This window comes from Pteropus alecto, unplaced genomic scaffold (genome assembly GCF_000325575.1).
Source record: "Pteropus alecto unplaced genomic scaffold, ASM32557v1 scaffold610, whole genome shotgun sequence".
In the NCBI taxonomy this organism is placed as follows: Eukaryota; Metazoa; Chordata; class Mammalia; order Chiroptera; family Pteropodidae; genus Pteropus; species Pteropus alecto.
The window spans coordinates 49,681-65,848 of NW_006429615.1; the positions used below are offsets into that span (position 1 = coordinate 49,681).

The window sequence follows — 16,168 nt, forward strand, 5'->3', positions numbered from 1 at the left end:
CATGTTGAATTTGAGATGTCTGAAGAAACTATTAGGTGGTTGGATGTGGCAACATCAAGAGTTATCAGATTAAGGAAATGAATACGTCCTAAAAAATTGCTCAGAAGCAGTTTGTCAAGTTGTCCTCACAGTGAACCCTAATGACACAAAGTGTGGTTCTAATTGTTACACTCAGGCGTGTCTGGGGTGATTTGCTGATTAGCTCACAATGCCCAGTAGAACAACTGTGCCTTCATCCTACAGGGAATTCAAGGGTAACTTCCATGGAGGGAACTCTAATGTTCTTTTTACTTTTATTGTGAATAGAGTTGAAAGAGTACAAATAACTATGGCCCTGCAGTTGAGGTTTCCAAGAAAAATTTTTGCACACGTTAACACTGCTTCATTTTGCACCTTCCACTTTTCTTCATAAAAGGGTTTTAAGAGGAGATACAGCCATAGACATGAGAGCAGTGGTGGCCTCATCAGTCTGGCAATTTATAAGGATGACTCTGGCCCTAGTGTAGAGTATGGTAGAGGGAAATATATATTTTTTATTTTTTTCTTTGAAAACCCAATACCTTTACTTCATAAATCAACCAATTTCTTAATATCTCAAAGACTTACAGGAACCGAGTGGGACATCAAGATCTGCCTAATTTTCATTATCATAGTTTTTTCAATATGCCTATTTGATAATGAAATGTCCAGGTAAGAAATAAAAATCCTGGCAAGCCTATGAGATTTTCTGCTTCTCTTCAGGACAAAATTCTTGATGCCAGTACACATGCATAATAAGATTTCTTTTTAATAGTAAATTTGGAATAATAGAAAAATGAGAAAAATGAAAAAAATAATGATAATGACTCAAAAGTTTTAGAGGTTATTTCAACTAGAGAAAATTTTTTTTGTCATAATATGGGCAACTAAATTATGCTGCTCAAACTTCCTTCATTTATTTTTGGGATCATGAGAAGATGAACTAAAATCACCAATGAGAACTTTCTAAGGCTTCTAAAATGTATGGTAAGATTGTGTGTGTGGTCTGTGTGTATGTGTGTGTGTATGTGTGTGTGTGTGTGTGATGCCTAATAACCCTTGACCTAATTATGAAAATTGGAAATATCAATTATGGGTTCTGAGTTGGCAAGAAAGCCAGGACAAAACCTCTGCTTTGAAAACTAAATGATTGCCCTCAGTGTCCATAAGGCTAGTTTTCAGCAAAGACATATCAGTCAGGCTTCTTGCTGCTTGTGTTGTTTCCAGGTCTCCTTCTGGTACATTAAAAGATAAATGTTTAAAGACAATTTTTTCTTATTCTATTCTCAGTGAAGATAGAAAATAATATAATTCTCCCTAATGCTGAACCAGTAAGAAAAATATTGCCTTTGGGCCTATTTTAAAGTCAAACAAATCCAATTTTAGTAAATAGGTAATTTTCATGTATTTTAATCAACAATAAGTATGTATATAAATTTGTTATTCATTTTATTTGAAGAAACAACTGAACTTACACATCAAATTATAGGTGGATTTTTCTCCAAGATAATCTAAGAGTTTCTGCATTCACTTCCAAATATCTTGGGAGTTCTTTTGAATTTACATTTAGAAAAAAATTGTATATTACAAAACAAATTCCAATTATTTGAAGACCACATCAAATATTCCATCTATAAATATTGACAAAAATTATAAAATATTTACCAATATATCCTACAAGAAAGGTACTTGGATATGAAGAAAACTGTATTAAAAAAAACTTATTGTACTCGTATACCTAACTTTATTTATTTTCAAAATGCCTTTGCCTATTTAAGAGAGAGAGAGAAATTGCTGTCAATGGTTGAAGTCAGCTATCACTGAAAATAGTCAAAAATATATGCTACATAATCCCAAAATTCTGAACTTAAAAATAGTTTTACAAAAAGTTTTACTTATAATTAATTCCTTTTTATCAAAATTTTATTGCTATCTACTAAATGCAAAAATAGCATTGTTATTCTTGTTTCTCTCATTTTCTCTTTCTCACTATTAACTCTCTTATGACTCTTTAAATATATCTCTCTATATATAATTGTGTAAATGGAATAACATATATTGTGTTTTTATCACAAAAGCTTTTTTGGAAGTCTATTTTTTTCTCTCCTCCTCTCCTTTATTCTCTCCTCTCACCTACACCAAGATGATAAATATTAACCTGGAGTCTACCATTTCATAAAGTCTTTATATTTATATTTTTATATACAAATGTGTTCATAGATATACATAGAGTGAGAATTTTAAGACTTTACTGTCTGTATGTTTAATGTGATCACCTCATACACATTTCTCTGTATCTTACTTTTCTCACTTTCATAACAACTATGGAAATTTCCTTGTGTCACCGATAGAACAATACTTATCTTTAAATGACGCCATAATATTGATTAGTTCACCAGGATTTGTTCAACTGTTGTTTCAACGTGATTGGTTTTCATATTATTTTCAGTCTTTTGCCATCATGAAAACTGCTGCGGTAGACTTTTCTTCCTACGAAGTGATGTTATTGCTATAGAATGGATTTCTGGGTTGAAGAGTATGTGTATTTTTATTCTTAAGATATTGCCAAATATTTTTAAAAGGCTTTTACAGTCTCACCACTGAGTGTGAGAGTAGATTTTACCAAATTCCATAAGCAGTAAATTTTGCTAATCTAAGGAGTAAAAAATTATGTCTTATTGTTATTTTATTTGTACATCTTGAGTACTGGGGAAGGTGAGCATCTTTTCCTACATTTATTGAATGTGTTGAAATATTGTTCTGTGACCTGCCCAATCAATTCCATTTCCATTTTTCTATTGAATTATCAATTTGTAATATTTCTTTGTATATGATAGGTGTTCATATTTTAACCTGTTATATGCATTATATATATTTCTTCCAAAGTTTTATTCCTTTCACCTTATTAGAGATTTGACACATACTCCATTTTCTTGCAATTAAAAATTAGATTATATATACCTGTATCTTTCTTGTAATTTATAGATTTCTTATATTAGTCGGAGACTCTTATATTTAAATTATATTTATTTCATTAATTTCCTTAGAAAGTTTTAATTGCTTGTTTTTAAAATTTTTCACTTTTAAGTCCTTGATCTGGCAGCTTTTCTAAAACAGGCACAGGAAAGGGAGCCACTTTTGCTTTTTTTCCAGATAGACAAATATAGCCATAATATTAATTGAATAAATCATCATTTTTCTCAATTGAAAAATCATCCATGCAATATATTAAATTCTAATATATACTTGTAATCTGTCTTTGGAGTCTATTTGGTTTCGCTATTACATTTTCCTGTTTCTATACCATATCATAGTCTGTTGAATAGCTTTATGTTCTAACATTTACTGCTACATACTTGTTCATATTTTCTTTGTCTCTTCAAATAATCTTATTTTACATGGATTTTATGATTATGCTACTACATTAAAAAGTGATTAGGATTCTAAATGAAATTAATTTCAATTCTACTATAATAGTCTTCTTATCTAAGAACATATTTTGGCTATTAAAAAATTGTCTAATGCCTTTTGATTAGTTCTTGAATTTTCTTCACATGGTTTCACACATTTTAAAAATCATTTCAATATATTTTAAAGTGTTATGTCTAATGTAATAGACACTTTTTTTTATTTCTCTTTTTTGTTGGTTATTGTTTTCATAGAAAATAATCTAGTGATTATTTACATGTTCATCCTCTATCTGGTACTTATTAAACTCATAATTTTTTTATTATAACAATATAACATCAGCAAAAAATATGAATTTATGTCCTATAATTTTTATATTTTATATATTTATTATATTATTTAATATCTTAGATGTAATACAATTTCTAAGATAATACTGTATAATAATGGTCAGAGTGAGTATTTCAATCTATTCTTAACTTGAAGAGATATGCTCTATTTTTAGAAAGTGTGCTATTTAGTTTTGATAACTAATATTTAGCATATTTTTAAAGTTTTTATCTATTTTTAAAGATAAATATAGAAATTTTATTTCTAAAGATTTTAAAATTAGGAGATAATTATTAAATTGCAATCAATTTTTCCAAATTAAAAAATTAAAATCTTTACCTTTTTAAATAAAATTTAAAAATCTTTACATTTTATATTTCCCCCTAATTTTTAGAACCAGTTTTGCAAATACTTATTGTTTGTAATGAATTCTTATTTAAGGGAACAGGTAAATGTTCTAATTAAAGGGGATACATAAACAAAGAAGATGCACTATTTTTTAAATGTTATTATTTTCATAATCTTTCATAACTGTGTTCATCACTTATTCTTCCATTGCAGTGATCAGCCTGAGTGGATTTAATGGAGGCAAACAAAACGCAGGTGACTGAGTTTGTTCTCATAGGACTTACAGTTCTTCCAGGGCTTCAGGTTCCTCTGTTCCTGTTGTTCTTGGTCATCTATCTCATTACCATGGTGGGCAACCTGGGACTAATTTTTCTCATCTGGAAGGACCCCCACCTTCACACCCCCATGTACTTATTCCTTGGGAGTTTAGCTTTCACAGATGCCTGTTCTTCATCCTCTGTGACTCCTAAGATGCTAATTAATTTTTTATCTAAGAATCATGTGATATCCCTGGTTGAGTGCATCACTCAATTTTACATTTTTGCTTCCAGTGCAAACACAGAATGTTTTCTCCTGGTAGTGATGGCCTATGACCGCTACGTAGCCATATGTAACCCCTTGCTTTATCCAGTAGTAATGTCCAAAATCTTTTGCATTCAATTATTAGGTGTTTCATATATTATTGGGTTTCTTCATCCCATGATGCACATCGGTTTGTTATTTAGATTAACTTTCTGCAAGTCTAATGTAATACATTATTTCTACTGTGAAATTTTACAACTGTTTAAGATTTCCTGTACTGACCCTGGAGTTAATATGCTCCTGATTTTTATATTTTCAGTCTTCATACAAGCTTTCACTTTTATGACCATCATAGTCTCTTACACCCGTGTTCTCTTTGCCATCCTGAAAAAGAAGTCTGAAAAGGGCAGGAGCAAAGCCTTCTCCACATGCGGTGCCCACCTGCTCTCTGTCTCCCTGTTCTATGGCACTCTCTTTTTCATGTACGTGCGCCCTGGGTCTGGCCCTTCTGATGATCAAGACAAAATGTATTCGTTATTTTACACAATCATAATTCCCCTGCTAAATCCTTTTATTTATAGTCTGAGGAATAAAGAAGTCATAGGTGCCTTCAGGATAATAAAAATAAATAAATAAATAAATAAATAATAGTTGTAAGGTGAATTTCGAACTTTTGTTCTTTTCAAACTTTTCACAATACAAGGCATCTAGAGTTATGCAAATTAGCCCTAGCTTCATAATTTTAACAGAGAGCTAGTGTCTATGGCAGTTGATGAGTGCTGTGTTAGTCAACTTCAATGGATTTTTGTTTCAATGGAAGATCTTCATATCACATAAAACCGAATTCTTTATGAAAATTAAGCATTTAATTTGCAATTTTGACTCTGTAAATTTCTTCTAAATTATATATAGTAGTTTGTAATTTTACTGTTATAGACATTTGCATGTTTCTTTCTTTGAAGCTAGTGTGACTGAGCTAAGACAATTGTCTGGAGCTTGTATATCAAAATTCTTGTTGTTTCTCGATTGTTCTGAGACTCAGGTGAAATGACTTCTTGAAGGAAACTGTCCCTGAAGAAAAAACTTTATTTGTAGTAAAAAAAATTTTAAAGCACAGAATATGAGATTGGTGAATTTTATTGAAAATAATGTAAGTTGTGATAACATAAAAGTGGACTATTGAATAAAAGTATGACTCAAATATATGAAAATACGTGGTGCATTTTATCAGGGATAACATAGGCAATAATGGCATTTAAGAATTCTCAGATTTTTCAGGATATATCCTCTCAAATTCTTGAAGTCTACTGTATTAATCTTTATATGTCTAATGAAGAAGAAATTCAGAAATGCAGTTATCACTCTTCTTATAATCTCATACATGTTTACTATTATTTAAGTAAAAATAATTTACCTCTGCAATTACATGATGCAATATATGTTAATATGGAATGACTCTCATTTCTGAAACAACTATAAAATCCTTCAATGTAATATTTATTTTTCTTTCACTGAAAGCTTTGTAAGGAATGTATAGTGACTTTCTTTGTTGGCCATCTCTTAAAATTAAAAGAACTTTAACGCTGTAAATATATAATTTGTTTAAATTTGTAATATCTTTGGATACTCATGGTTGCTGTAAAATCTCCAGGTGATGGCCTGGTATTGCTGAGCAGTATGGAAGAATTAAGAAGAAGACTCATGTATGCAGAAGACCTGATATAAGACCTGTTAAGAAGACTTAAAAGGTATTCAGGGTAGAAGTATTCAAGGCTGAGGACTGAAGTACAACACTGCACTGTACACACTAAGGCCAACTGAATTCAAAATTTCTTCATTTCAATAAGTATTAGGAAAAAAGTGGTCCTTATTATATAATAAGAGAGACTTAACAGAAGTATCTTTAGTACTGATGGAGATCCAAGTGCCCAATTCTTTCATGCTTTTGTAAGGTTCCTTGCTCTCTCTTCAACTTGGCAGAGCAAAAAGGTTTAGATTGTGAGGAAGAACAGTATTATTTCAAAACGCAAGAGATATGAAACCATATAATATTAAAACAACTCAGAAAACTTCAAAGATTGTAGTGTTTATCTTTTAAGAGTAATTAGGAGAGAATCTACTACTGGAGGGGATCTATAGAGCATTTACTCCTTCCAAGCCTGTGATTCTCACATAGGCAAGTCAGGTTTGCTCAGTTTAAACTATAGCTCATCAGGCCATTTCCTAGAAACAATGGATATCACTTACAGTATGCTAACCCCAAGGAGAATACGCTCCTGTTAAACAATCCCAGACTCCAGGGTTAAAGAGAAGTTCTACAAGCTTCCAGACAGAGACTGGGTTACTAACAAAGGAAAATACAGTAACATCTGACTTCCCATCTGTTGCACTGAAAGTATAAAAACAATGGGACAGCACTTATAAACTATGGATATAAACATAATGTGTTACATGAGTAGTGTTGAGAAAAAGTGTATATAGAAGGATAGAAGGATTATGAATGGTCAGACTGTATGCACTGCTCAAATCAGGGGCACTATTCATGACACAATACTGTGTGGTTGGCTGCCCTGTGTATAAGACACTATAAACACTGAACCAATCGATGATGATCATGTGACTACGAACTGTGTTATAAGTATTTCTTTAGATTTCAAAGACTGTAAAATAAATAACATTCACCACTCTTTTAGGGGAATTTTGGCCACTCCCAGAGGAGGCTCTCTTCTAGTTAAGAGGCTTTTTGTGAAGTGTTATCTACAAATCGTATGCTATGACTCACTTTGAGACAACTGTTTTCCACTTTTCATCATTTCTTTGATTATTTATGAACAAACCGCACCTTTAGTTTTTCGAGAGCGGGTTGCTTGAGTGTGACTCACAGATCACATTGTTCATTGATTCCTATAGATTCTCTGCCACAAAATACTGTTGGTTCCTGCCCATATCTTTTCTAATTGTACATCTGCATCTGAGCGCTTTCTCTGATAGCCAGAGCTATTCTACCTTCACTTAAGGAATAGTATAAGAACAGGGATATCAATATTCATAGAATCTCTCCCAGATCATTTATCTTCTATGATGGGAGTTGGTGAATAAATACCCACAATCATTTGCCCTTTGGTTGATATAAATTTGAAGTTCATGCTCTAAACTTGCTCATGGTGTTTCCAAAAAAAAATTAAACTTGGTTACACACAGTTATAACTTGTTTCACAATCACCTTTTCTGTTTCACAAAACATTCTCTTTCCTGCCTCGCTCACTCACTTTGTCACTCATTAATTGTTAACAATTGTGAGACAAACAAAAAAAGCAAGAAAGAAACAACCCAATGTTAAAAGACAAAGCAGTCAAAAAACCAGTCTTAGATATGACTCAAAGGTTGGGACTATCAGTAAAGAAATTTAAAATGATCATGATTAATATGTTAAAGTTTCCATGTATGACTAGATGGAAAATTCAGAGAGAGAAATAAAACGTACTTTTTAAAGATCCATGGAACCACCCAATATACAGATAATCTATTATTGAGTTGTATACTTGAAACCTATATAATTTTATTAACCAATGTTACCTCAATAAATTTACTAAAAAAGTCAAATGAAATGCTAGAAATAATTTTTTAAAAACATGAGAACAAAAGTAAAGAATGCCTTTGTTGAGTTTATCAGTAAATTAGATACAGTGGAGGAAAGAACATTGAACACGAATGTAGGTTAATAGATATCAAAATTAAGTACAAATAAACTAAAAACAAAACAGAACATTCAAGTACTTTGAAAGAATATCAAGTTATCTAACCTATACATAATTGGAATCTGAGAGGAAAAGAGAGTGGAGCAGAAATATTTGAAAACATAAGTCAAGATTTTTTGAAAAATAATAAAAGGCATCAAACTGAAGATCCAAGAAGTACATAAAACCTGAAGCATAATAAATACCAAAACAGAATCCAAATCACAAACAAAGTAAAAAAAGAAAAACACTTAGACACATTATTTTGAAGTGCCTAAAAACCAAAGATAAAAAGAAAAGTTTGAAGGTAGCCAGAGGGGGAGGAAAACACATGGCCTTTGAAGATAATTGAGTGACATATTTTGAATTGTGAAGAAAAAAAATCTGCCAACTCAGAATGCTGTAACCAATAAAACAATAACTTCCAAAAATTAATGTGGTCCAGGTACCCAGTTTGGGGGCCTTCTTTCCCCATGGCGGGACACCTGGCTTCAAATTTTGCCTCTTCACTCCCAGAGGATGGTGCAGGTAATGGGCCAGGAGGGCTGGAGCTGGGATCGGTTGACCCTTTGACATAACTGGGCTTCCAACATCCCCTTTAGGTACTCCCTCCACATGGACCAGGAATTGGGCAGAGTTGAGCAGCTGATGAGGTATGGGGGTTTGGGGTTCTCTAAAAAAGTCCATGAGTAAGCTTACTTCTCTGGTCAAGAAGAAGAGTGAGATGACTAGGCCTATTTCGAAGGAACATGCCCAGGGACTACTTAGCATTTCTGCTAAGAGAAAAGCAACGCTAAGTCAAAGTCACAGGCTGACCTTTGGATGTCCCGTAAACATGTGGTCGCACCAGAATCTTGTCATTTCACACATCAATATCTCCTTTCTTTGGGAGAAGGAAAAATAAAAATGCAGAAGGGATCAGAGTAGAAACTTCAGTTCCTTTCTCTAGAGCTATCATTCTAAATATATTAAGAAGGAATGGCAGGTTGCAGAATTGTATGCATACTGTATAAGTTCCTTATCTGCAAACATGCAGACATATAGATATTGGCACATAATAGAAAAATTTGAAAAGATTTGTACTAAATACTAGCGATATGTATTTGTAGCTGATTACAGGATATCGTTTTCTTTTTTTTATCATTATTTTTAAATCTTCCTATAATGGACAGTTTTTTGATAAATAAAATAACTTAAAAGAATGAATGGAAGATATTGACAGACCATATTCATTGACCATCGTGTTTCTCATCACATTTCAGCTTAAAGTGGGAGTTAGCTATAGGTCTAGAATGGGAGCTGTAGTTTGCATTAGAACGTTACTTGGGGTTGGCTCCTGAAGGGAATCTAGAGCTTTGGCCGCATAAAAATCTCATCTGAGATCATACTAATCACAGCACTCAAAGCACCAAAATTTTTACATAAACTGGAATTTGTATAAACATGTCAGAAGCGTCATCTGTGGCAGAAAATGGTGGCATAAAGTATAGTCCCAATTGTTAAAACTGGGACTGTCTACAATGACTTGATTTTATTATTTCAGAGTCTGTAATGCCCTATGAGACAACATGGACTTCTCATACATGTGCAAGTCCTTAATGCCCAGTAGCTTTGTCCTAAAGGGAATCCTTGGGTACTATCAGGAGAATTTTAGTTCTGCACTCCTTTCTCTTCTGGCAAAAGCACACAGTTGTATAATTGGTTGACTCTTCTATTCAAAGCAAATTAATATAAATACTTTCCTGAATTTGGGAAATGAAGCCTCCAAAATAAATCAGTGTGCAAAGAATTGCTGCCTATATTATTGTCAATCCTGTGCTACTGTATATTTTTCTACTTTAGAAAGCTCAATGTATAGAAAAAATCTCTACAACTTCTCAAAAAGTATGGGTAAGAGAGAAATGGTTTGTGTAATATTCATTATTCTTTATATAGAAAATTTTAAATTTTAATTTATAATAATTTTAGATTGTATTTACAATATGTTGAAATAGGTGAAATAGGAAAAAATAGTAAGTTGTGTATTTTATTTTTGTGACTAAAATTTAGAATATGTCTGTAAGACTGAATTATTCCCTTAAATGTGTTTTATTATTTTGTTAACCTAAGTATAATGATTTTATAAGGTAAATTTTGGTGTATATACATACTAGGAAATTTGTAGAAAATGTCCCTCTGCTGTTTTCCAGCATTTATGAATAAATAAGTCGCCCCACACCAATTGAATTTGAGACTTTTCAATTATTTAGTGATTGGAATTGCAGGGAAGAATGGCCATTCATATAAAAATCTACATAATGACTGGAATCATTGACATTCATTATATATATTGCCTTTATTCAGAATCCAGTTTTGGCTCAGTTTTATTCTGCTAATACACACATACACACAAACCCACAGCTGATGGTTTTATTCTACACACACACCACAAGGCTGGCAGAGAGAAAAGTGATCTCAAGTAAAACAAGCAGGATTTCTAGAGAAGTTCACTTCTAATCATTGTAGTAACAGAAAGCAACGTTTAAATATGGAAAGAATTTTGGGGCAGTGCCATTATATTTATAAATAACGAAGTTTATAAAACAATTTAAAAATTGAAATCTCTTTCATCATATACGAATTCCATAGGAAAATAAACTTTGAATTAAAAAAAATAACTCTCAGGACTGACAACTTTTAAGAAACTCGAGTTAAGACAAGCATTCACCCCCAAGCCTCTGAGTCTTTCCTTTTACTTCCTTTTAGCCTTTCTCAGATACTACTTCTCTCTCTCTGTCTTCTTTGGCTTGTGATTCTTACACTTATCCATCTGTCTCTGTTATTTTTCATTTGTTACTCACTTCCTCACTTCCCCTTGTTTGCTTTTCACCAATGTATATTCCTTCCTAGGTCTCCTCTTGCCTTTTTCCTCTCCATGCCTTCTTATAGTCTCCTCTTTTGAAACTTGTATTGAAATATTCTAGAAGAAAAAAACCCTACATGTGTCTATGAAAAGCAGAAAAATGCCAACTGTTCTCCACATTTTGGAGAGTACTCTTTTATTCCACCCATTTGTTTCCCTTTCACTTATGTATTTTCTGGCCTCAACTCTATCACATAATAGAAACTGCTGTCACTAAAGCCATTACAAAATCTCTTGATTTTCACACTCAGTGAAATCTGATAACTCTTTGTCCTTTTAGAGCATTTATTTTTGGCATTTGACTTATACTTCATTCTTCTTTAATATCTTTTCTTTTTTAAAATTTAATTTTATTGTTAGTTTCAAGTATGAAGTACATTGGTTAGACATTTATATAGTTTATGAAACTGTCCCCCTGGTTGTCTTTTTTTTTAAGGTTCATAACATTCAGCTTTCCAGTTTCCCTTCTGTTTTTCTGATCACTCTGCTCAGTATTCTTTTCTGGTATCTCCCAAGTCTTTCTTTGATGTGTCAGGCTTCTTTGTTGCAACAGGAAATGAGTTAATTGAATGGAAATTGGCTCTAAGATAGAAGTGTAAGAGAAATTGGAGGAATCAGCTGGGGGAAAAAAGAGCAGGAACAGAAGAAAGCAAAGGAGCCAAGCAACAGCCAAAATCATGTCCCAACAATAGCTCAATGAGATCTGGGTCACTTCTGCTGAATTTAGAATGCCAGCTCACAATGCCAATGCCATTATTGTGGATGCAGGATACATTTGCTAGAGTCTTCATATAGCTGCCCTTGCAACCAGTATTTTTTTGTCTTGGCTCCTTTTTCTCCTCTCTATATTCTGCACGTGGTTTGGGTGGGTTCGTTATGTCAAATCTAAGTCAAGTCTCCTCACTCTAGGTGCAAACGGGATGGGAAAGTCAGTTTCTAGCTCTTTTGGCTTCTTGAGTGTGTGTTAACATCTGCCAGCGATCAAGACTATGTGGTAGAAAAAGGGATCAGATGTTAGCCAATTAACATATAGGCTCTGTATAACCTCTTCTAAATATAACTTCCTAAAATTTCTTTATATACTTTTCTTCTGTTTACTTTATACACACTCTTCAATGGATAAGTCAACACTAAATATGCCTCAGGTATTGCCAATGATTCCTAAGACTATTTATATTAAGCTCTAGTAGACCCATACTACTATGTATATATTGCATGGTTGTTCAAAGCATGCTCTCTCCAGAAACTAGCCACTGCTAGTTCTTGATCTGTTTTTGATGACCACCTGCCCAGTCACTAAGTGACTTTTTTACTGACCAGCTCCTTCATATCTATCAAGTCCCAGTGATTCTACATTCTGAGTTCTTTTGCATCTCTCATTCTTCCTCATCACTCCCATATAATATCACTCACTGATTAGGCACCTGACATGCATTTGAAGAGTATTTGTTTTCTTTTCAGTCTTATTGTGATATAATTGGCATATAACATTGTATTAGATTTAGGTATACAACATAATGATTTGATATTTGTATATATTGCAAAATGACCACAATAAGTCTAGTTAACATCTGTCACCATATATAGTTCCAGTGTTTTTTCTTGTGATAAGAACTTCTAAAATCTATTCTCAGCAACTTTCAAATATACACTAAAGAATTGTTAAGTAAATCACTGTGCTGCACATTACATGCCCAGGACTTATTCATCTTATAATAGAATTTTGTACCTTTAGACTCCTTTTACTCCCCCCCCCCACCACCACCACACATACACACCTGTCACCTCTGACAACAACAAATATGTTCTCTGTATCTTTGAGGGGTTTTCTTAGATTCCACATATAAGTGAGGTTATACGGTATTTGTCTTTCTCTGTATGACTTATTTCACTTAGCATAATAGCCTTGCCCATCTTGTCATGAATGGCAGGATTTCCTTCTTTCTCATGGCTGAATAATATTCCATTCTGTGTGTGTGTGCACGCGCGCGTGTGTATGCATGCATGCGTATCACATCCTTTTTATCCAGTTATCCATCAATGGACACTTAGGTTGTTCCCATGTCTTGGCTATCGTGAATAACGCTACAACGAACACAGGGGTACATATATCTCTCTGAGATAGTGACTTCATTTCCTCGGATCAACACCCAGAAATGGAATTGTGGATCATACAGTTATATTTTTTAATTTTTTAAGGAACCTCCATATTGTTTTCTGTAGCGGCAGTACCAGTTTACATGCCCAGTAACTTACTTCTCTAACATGTGTAGATACTAAAAATATAGTTTTTTTAAATAATTTATTAATTTTGCAATTACAGTGGCATACAATATTATTTAGTTTCAAGTGCATAAAATGGTGATTAGACATTTATACAACTTATGAAAGGTCACCCCAATAAATCTAGTACCCATCTGATACAATACATAGTTATTACAATATTATTGACTATCTACTTTATACTATACTTTATATCCCCATAACTATTTTCTAACTACCAATTTGTACTTCCACTCCCTTCCGCTTTTTCATCCACCCTCCCAAACCCACTCCCATCTGACAATCATCAAAATGTTCTCTGTAACTATAAATATGTTTCCGTTTTTATTTTGTTCTTTAGATTCTACTTGAAAGTGAAATCATATGACATTTGCCTTTCTGTTTGAATTACTCCACTCAGAACAATACCCTCTAGATCCATTCATACTGTTGCAGATGGCAAGATTTCATTCTTTTTGATGGTTGAGTAATATTTATATACCACCTCTTCTTTATTGATTTATCCATTGATGTACACTCAGCTACAGTCTTATGACAGTACCCTTGTAAGTAACCAACTGCTTTTTTGCTTACTGTTTTTAAAATTCTTTGTCTCTAATCCTTGCCATTTTAATTATGATGTGTCTTGGTGTGGGCCTCTTTGGGTTCATCTTGTTTGGAATTCTCTGTGTTTCTTATGTTTGTATGTCTATTTCCTTTGCAAGGTTAGGGAAGTTTGCCATTATTATTTCTTGAAAAAGTTTTTCAATTTCTCGCCCTCTCTTCTTCTGGTACCCCTATGATGCAAATGTTTGTATACTTGATGTTGTCCCAGAGGCCCCTTAAACTAGTCTTTTTTAAAATTCTTTTTTCTTGTTGCCATTCTGATTGTTTCCTGCTACCTTATCTTATAAATTGCTCATTTGATTTTCCACTTTATCTAAACTACTATTGATTCCACCTAAGGTATTCTTCATTTTAGTTATTGTATTCTTCATTTCTAATTGACTTTTTTGTTTGTTTTTTTTTAATCTCTATTTTTATATTCTATATCTCTCTTTTAAAGTTCTCATTGAGTTCATCTACTCTCTCTTAAGTTCATTGAGCATCCTTACAACCAGCATTTTAAACTTTGCATCTGGTAGATCATCTTCATTTTTTTGTTGTTGTTCTTTTTCTGGAGTTTTACTCTGTTCTTTCATTTGGAATGTGTTTCTTTGTTTCCCCTTTTGGCTGCCTCCCTGTGTTTGTTTCTATGTATTAGGTAGAGCTGCTATGTCTCCTGTTCTTAGTAGAGTGGCCCTATGTAGTAAGTGTCCTGTGTGTCCCAGTGGCACAGTCTTCCTGGTAGCTTAAGCTGGGTGCTCCAGGTATGTCCTTTGTGTGGGTTGTGTGTGCCTTCCTATTGTAGCTGAGCCTTGATTATTCTTGGCATGTCAACGGGAGTGCTTGACTCTCAGGCTGATTGGTTGTAAGAACTGGTTGGTACTACAGTGGAGGAGCTGTTATGCAGGGACTGATCCTATAATGCAGATTCATTGTAGCAGGGCTCTGGTGCCTGCCGGATCTGCCTTTTGGGTGTGTCATTTGTGGAGGTTGTTGGGTGGTGCTCTGGTGTGGTCTGAAGCTGGTCATTGGATATGTTTGTTCTGGAGCCTCTTGTGAGAGGCTCTTGGGCAGGTCAAGGACAGTTGCTGTCTGTGCCCTTCCCAGAGTCACTTGGTATGAGCTACAAAGTATCTGCAGATGGTTGCCACTTATGCTGAGCTTAAAGATGCATGGGAGAGTCTAAGCTGGGAACTGAGGCTGGCCGCCATTAGTGTTAGGCTTGGGGCTGCTTAGCAAAAAGTACGGGTCACACAAAGGCCAGATGCAGCTTGTTTAGGTTTCGTGAACCTTTGAGAAATTTTAGGAAAGTCTGTGGCATGAGCCAAGACAGGCTGTTTACTTAGATAAGCCACTGGAAGTGGCTTGGGTGTGCTTGCAAGTTGGGTGGGTCAAGTTCTTAGGAAATAATAAGGGCAGGGTGAATGGTATTAGCCAGGTTAATGGAAACTCAGTATGGTGCCCACCTGCACTTGCAGGCTAGGTGGTTGACGGCTCAATAAAGAAACAATGGCTTCTGCTAATTCCTGTTGTAGTTGAGCCTGGGATTCCACCAGCCCTCCTTCTTACTCAGCCATAATTTTTGCTGGTTGTCACAGCCAGAAGTTGTGGGGACTTCTCTTCCCAGCACTGGAACCCTTGGCCGGGGAGCCCCGGTATGGAGTTGGGGTGCCTCACTCCTCCAGGGGGAGCTCTATGGCCAAAATATCCCTCCTGATGCTCAACTACCACTCGCAAGTGTGGGGCCAGCCTGTTTTGTGTCTCCACCCCTCCTACCAGTTTTGATGTGGCCTCTTCTTTATATCTTTAGTTATAGGACTTCTGTTCAGCTAGTCTTCAGATGGTTCTCCAGATTGATTGTTCTATAATTTAGTTGTAATTTTAATGTGGTCATGGGAGGAGGCAAGCAATCTTGACCAGAACTTCCTGTCAAAGTATTTTAAAACATGCTTTTATGTCTCTTCTTTTTCTTAAAGTTACTTGAAAATACAGTCTAAATAAGAAAAGTTATGTCATGTTAAATATATTATCACAT

At 34.1% G+C, this 16,168-nt stretch overlaps 1 protein-coding gene across 1 annotated transcript; it reads left to right on the forward strand.

Moving 5' to 3' along the window:
- The first annotated feature begins 4,335 nt into the window (after window positions 1-4,335).
- LOC102894094 (olfactory receptor 5AC1-like) lies at window positions 4,336-5,262 on the forward strand. Its single transcript, XM_025048592.1, has one exon. It carries the CDS (start codon window positions 4,339-4,341, stop codon window positions 5,260-5,262), a length of 924 nt encoding a protein of 307 aa, XP_024904360.1. The 5' UTR covers window positions 4,336-4,338.
- Window positions 5,263-16,168: the final 10,906 nt, after the last annotated feature.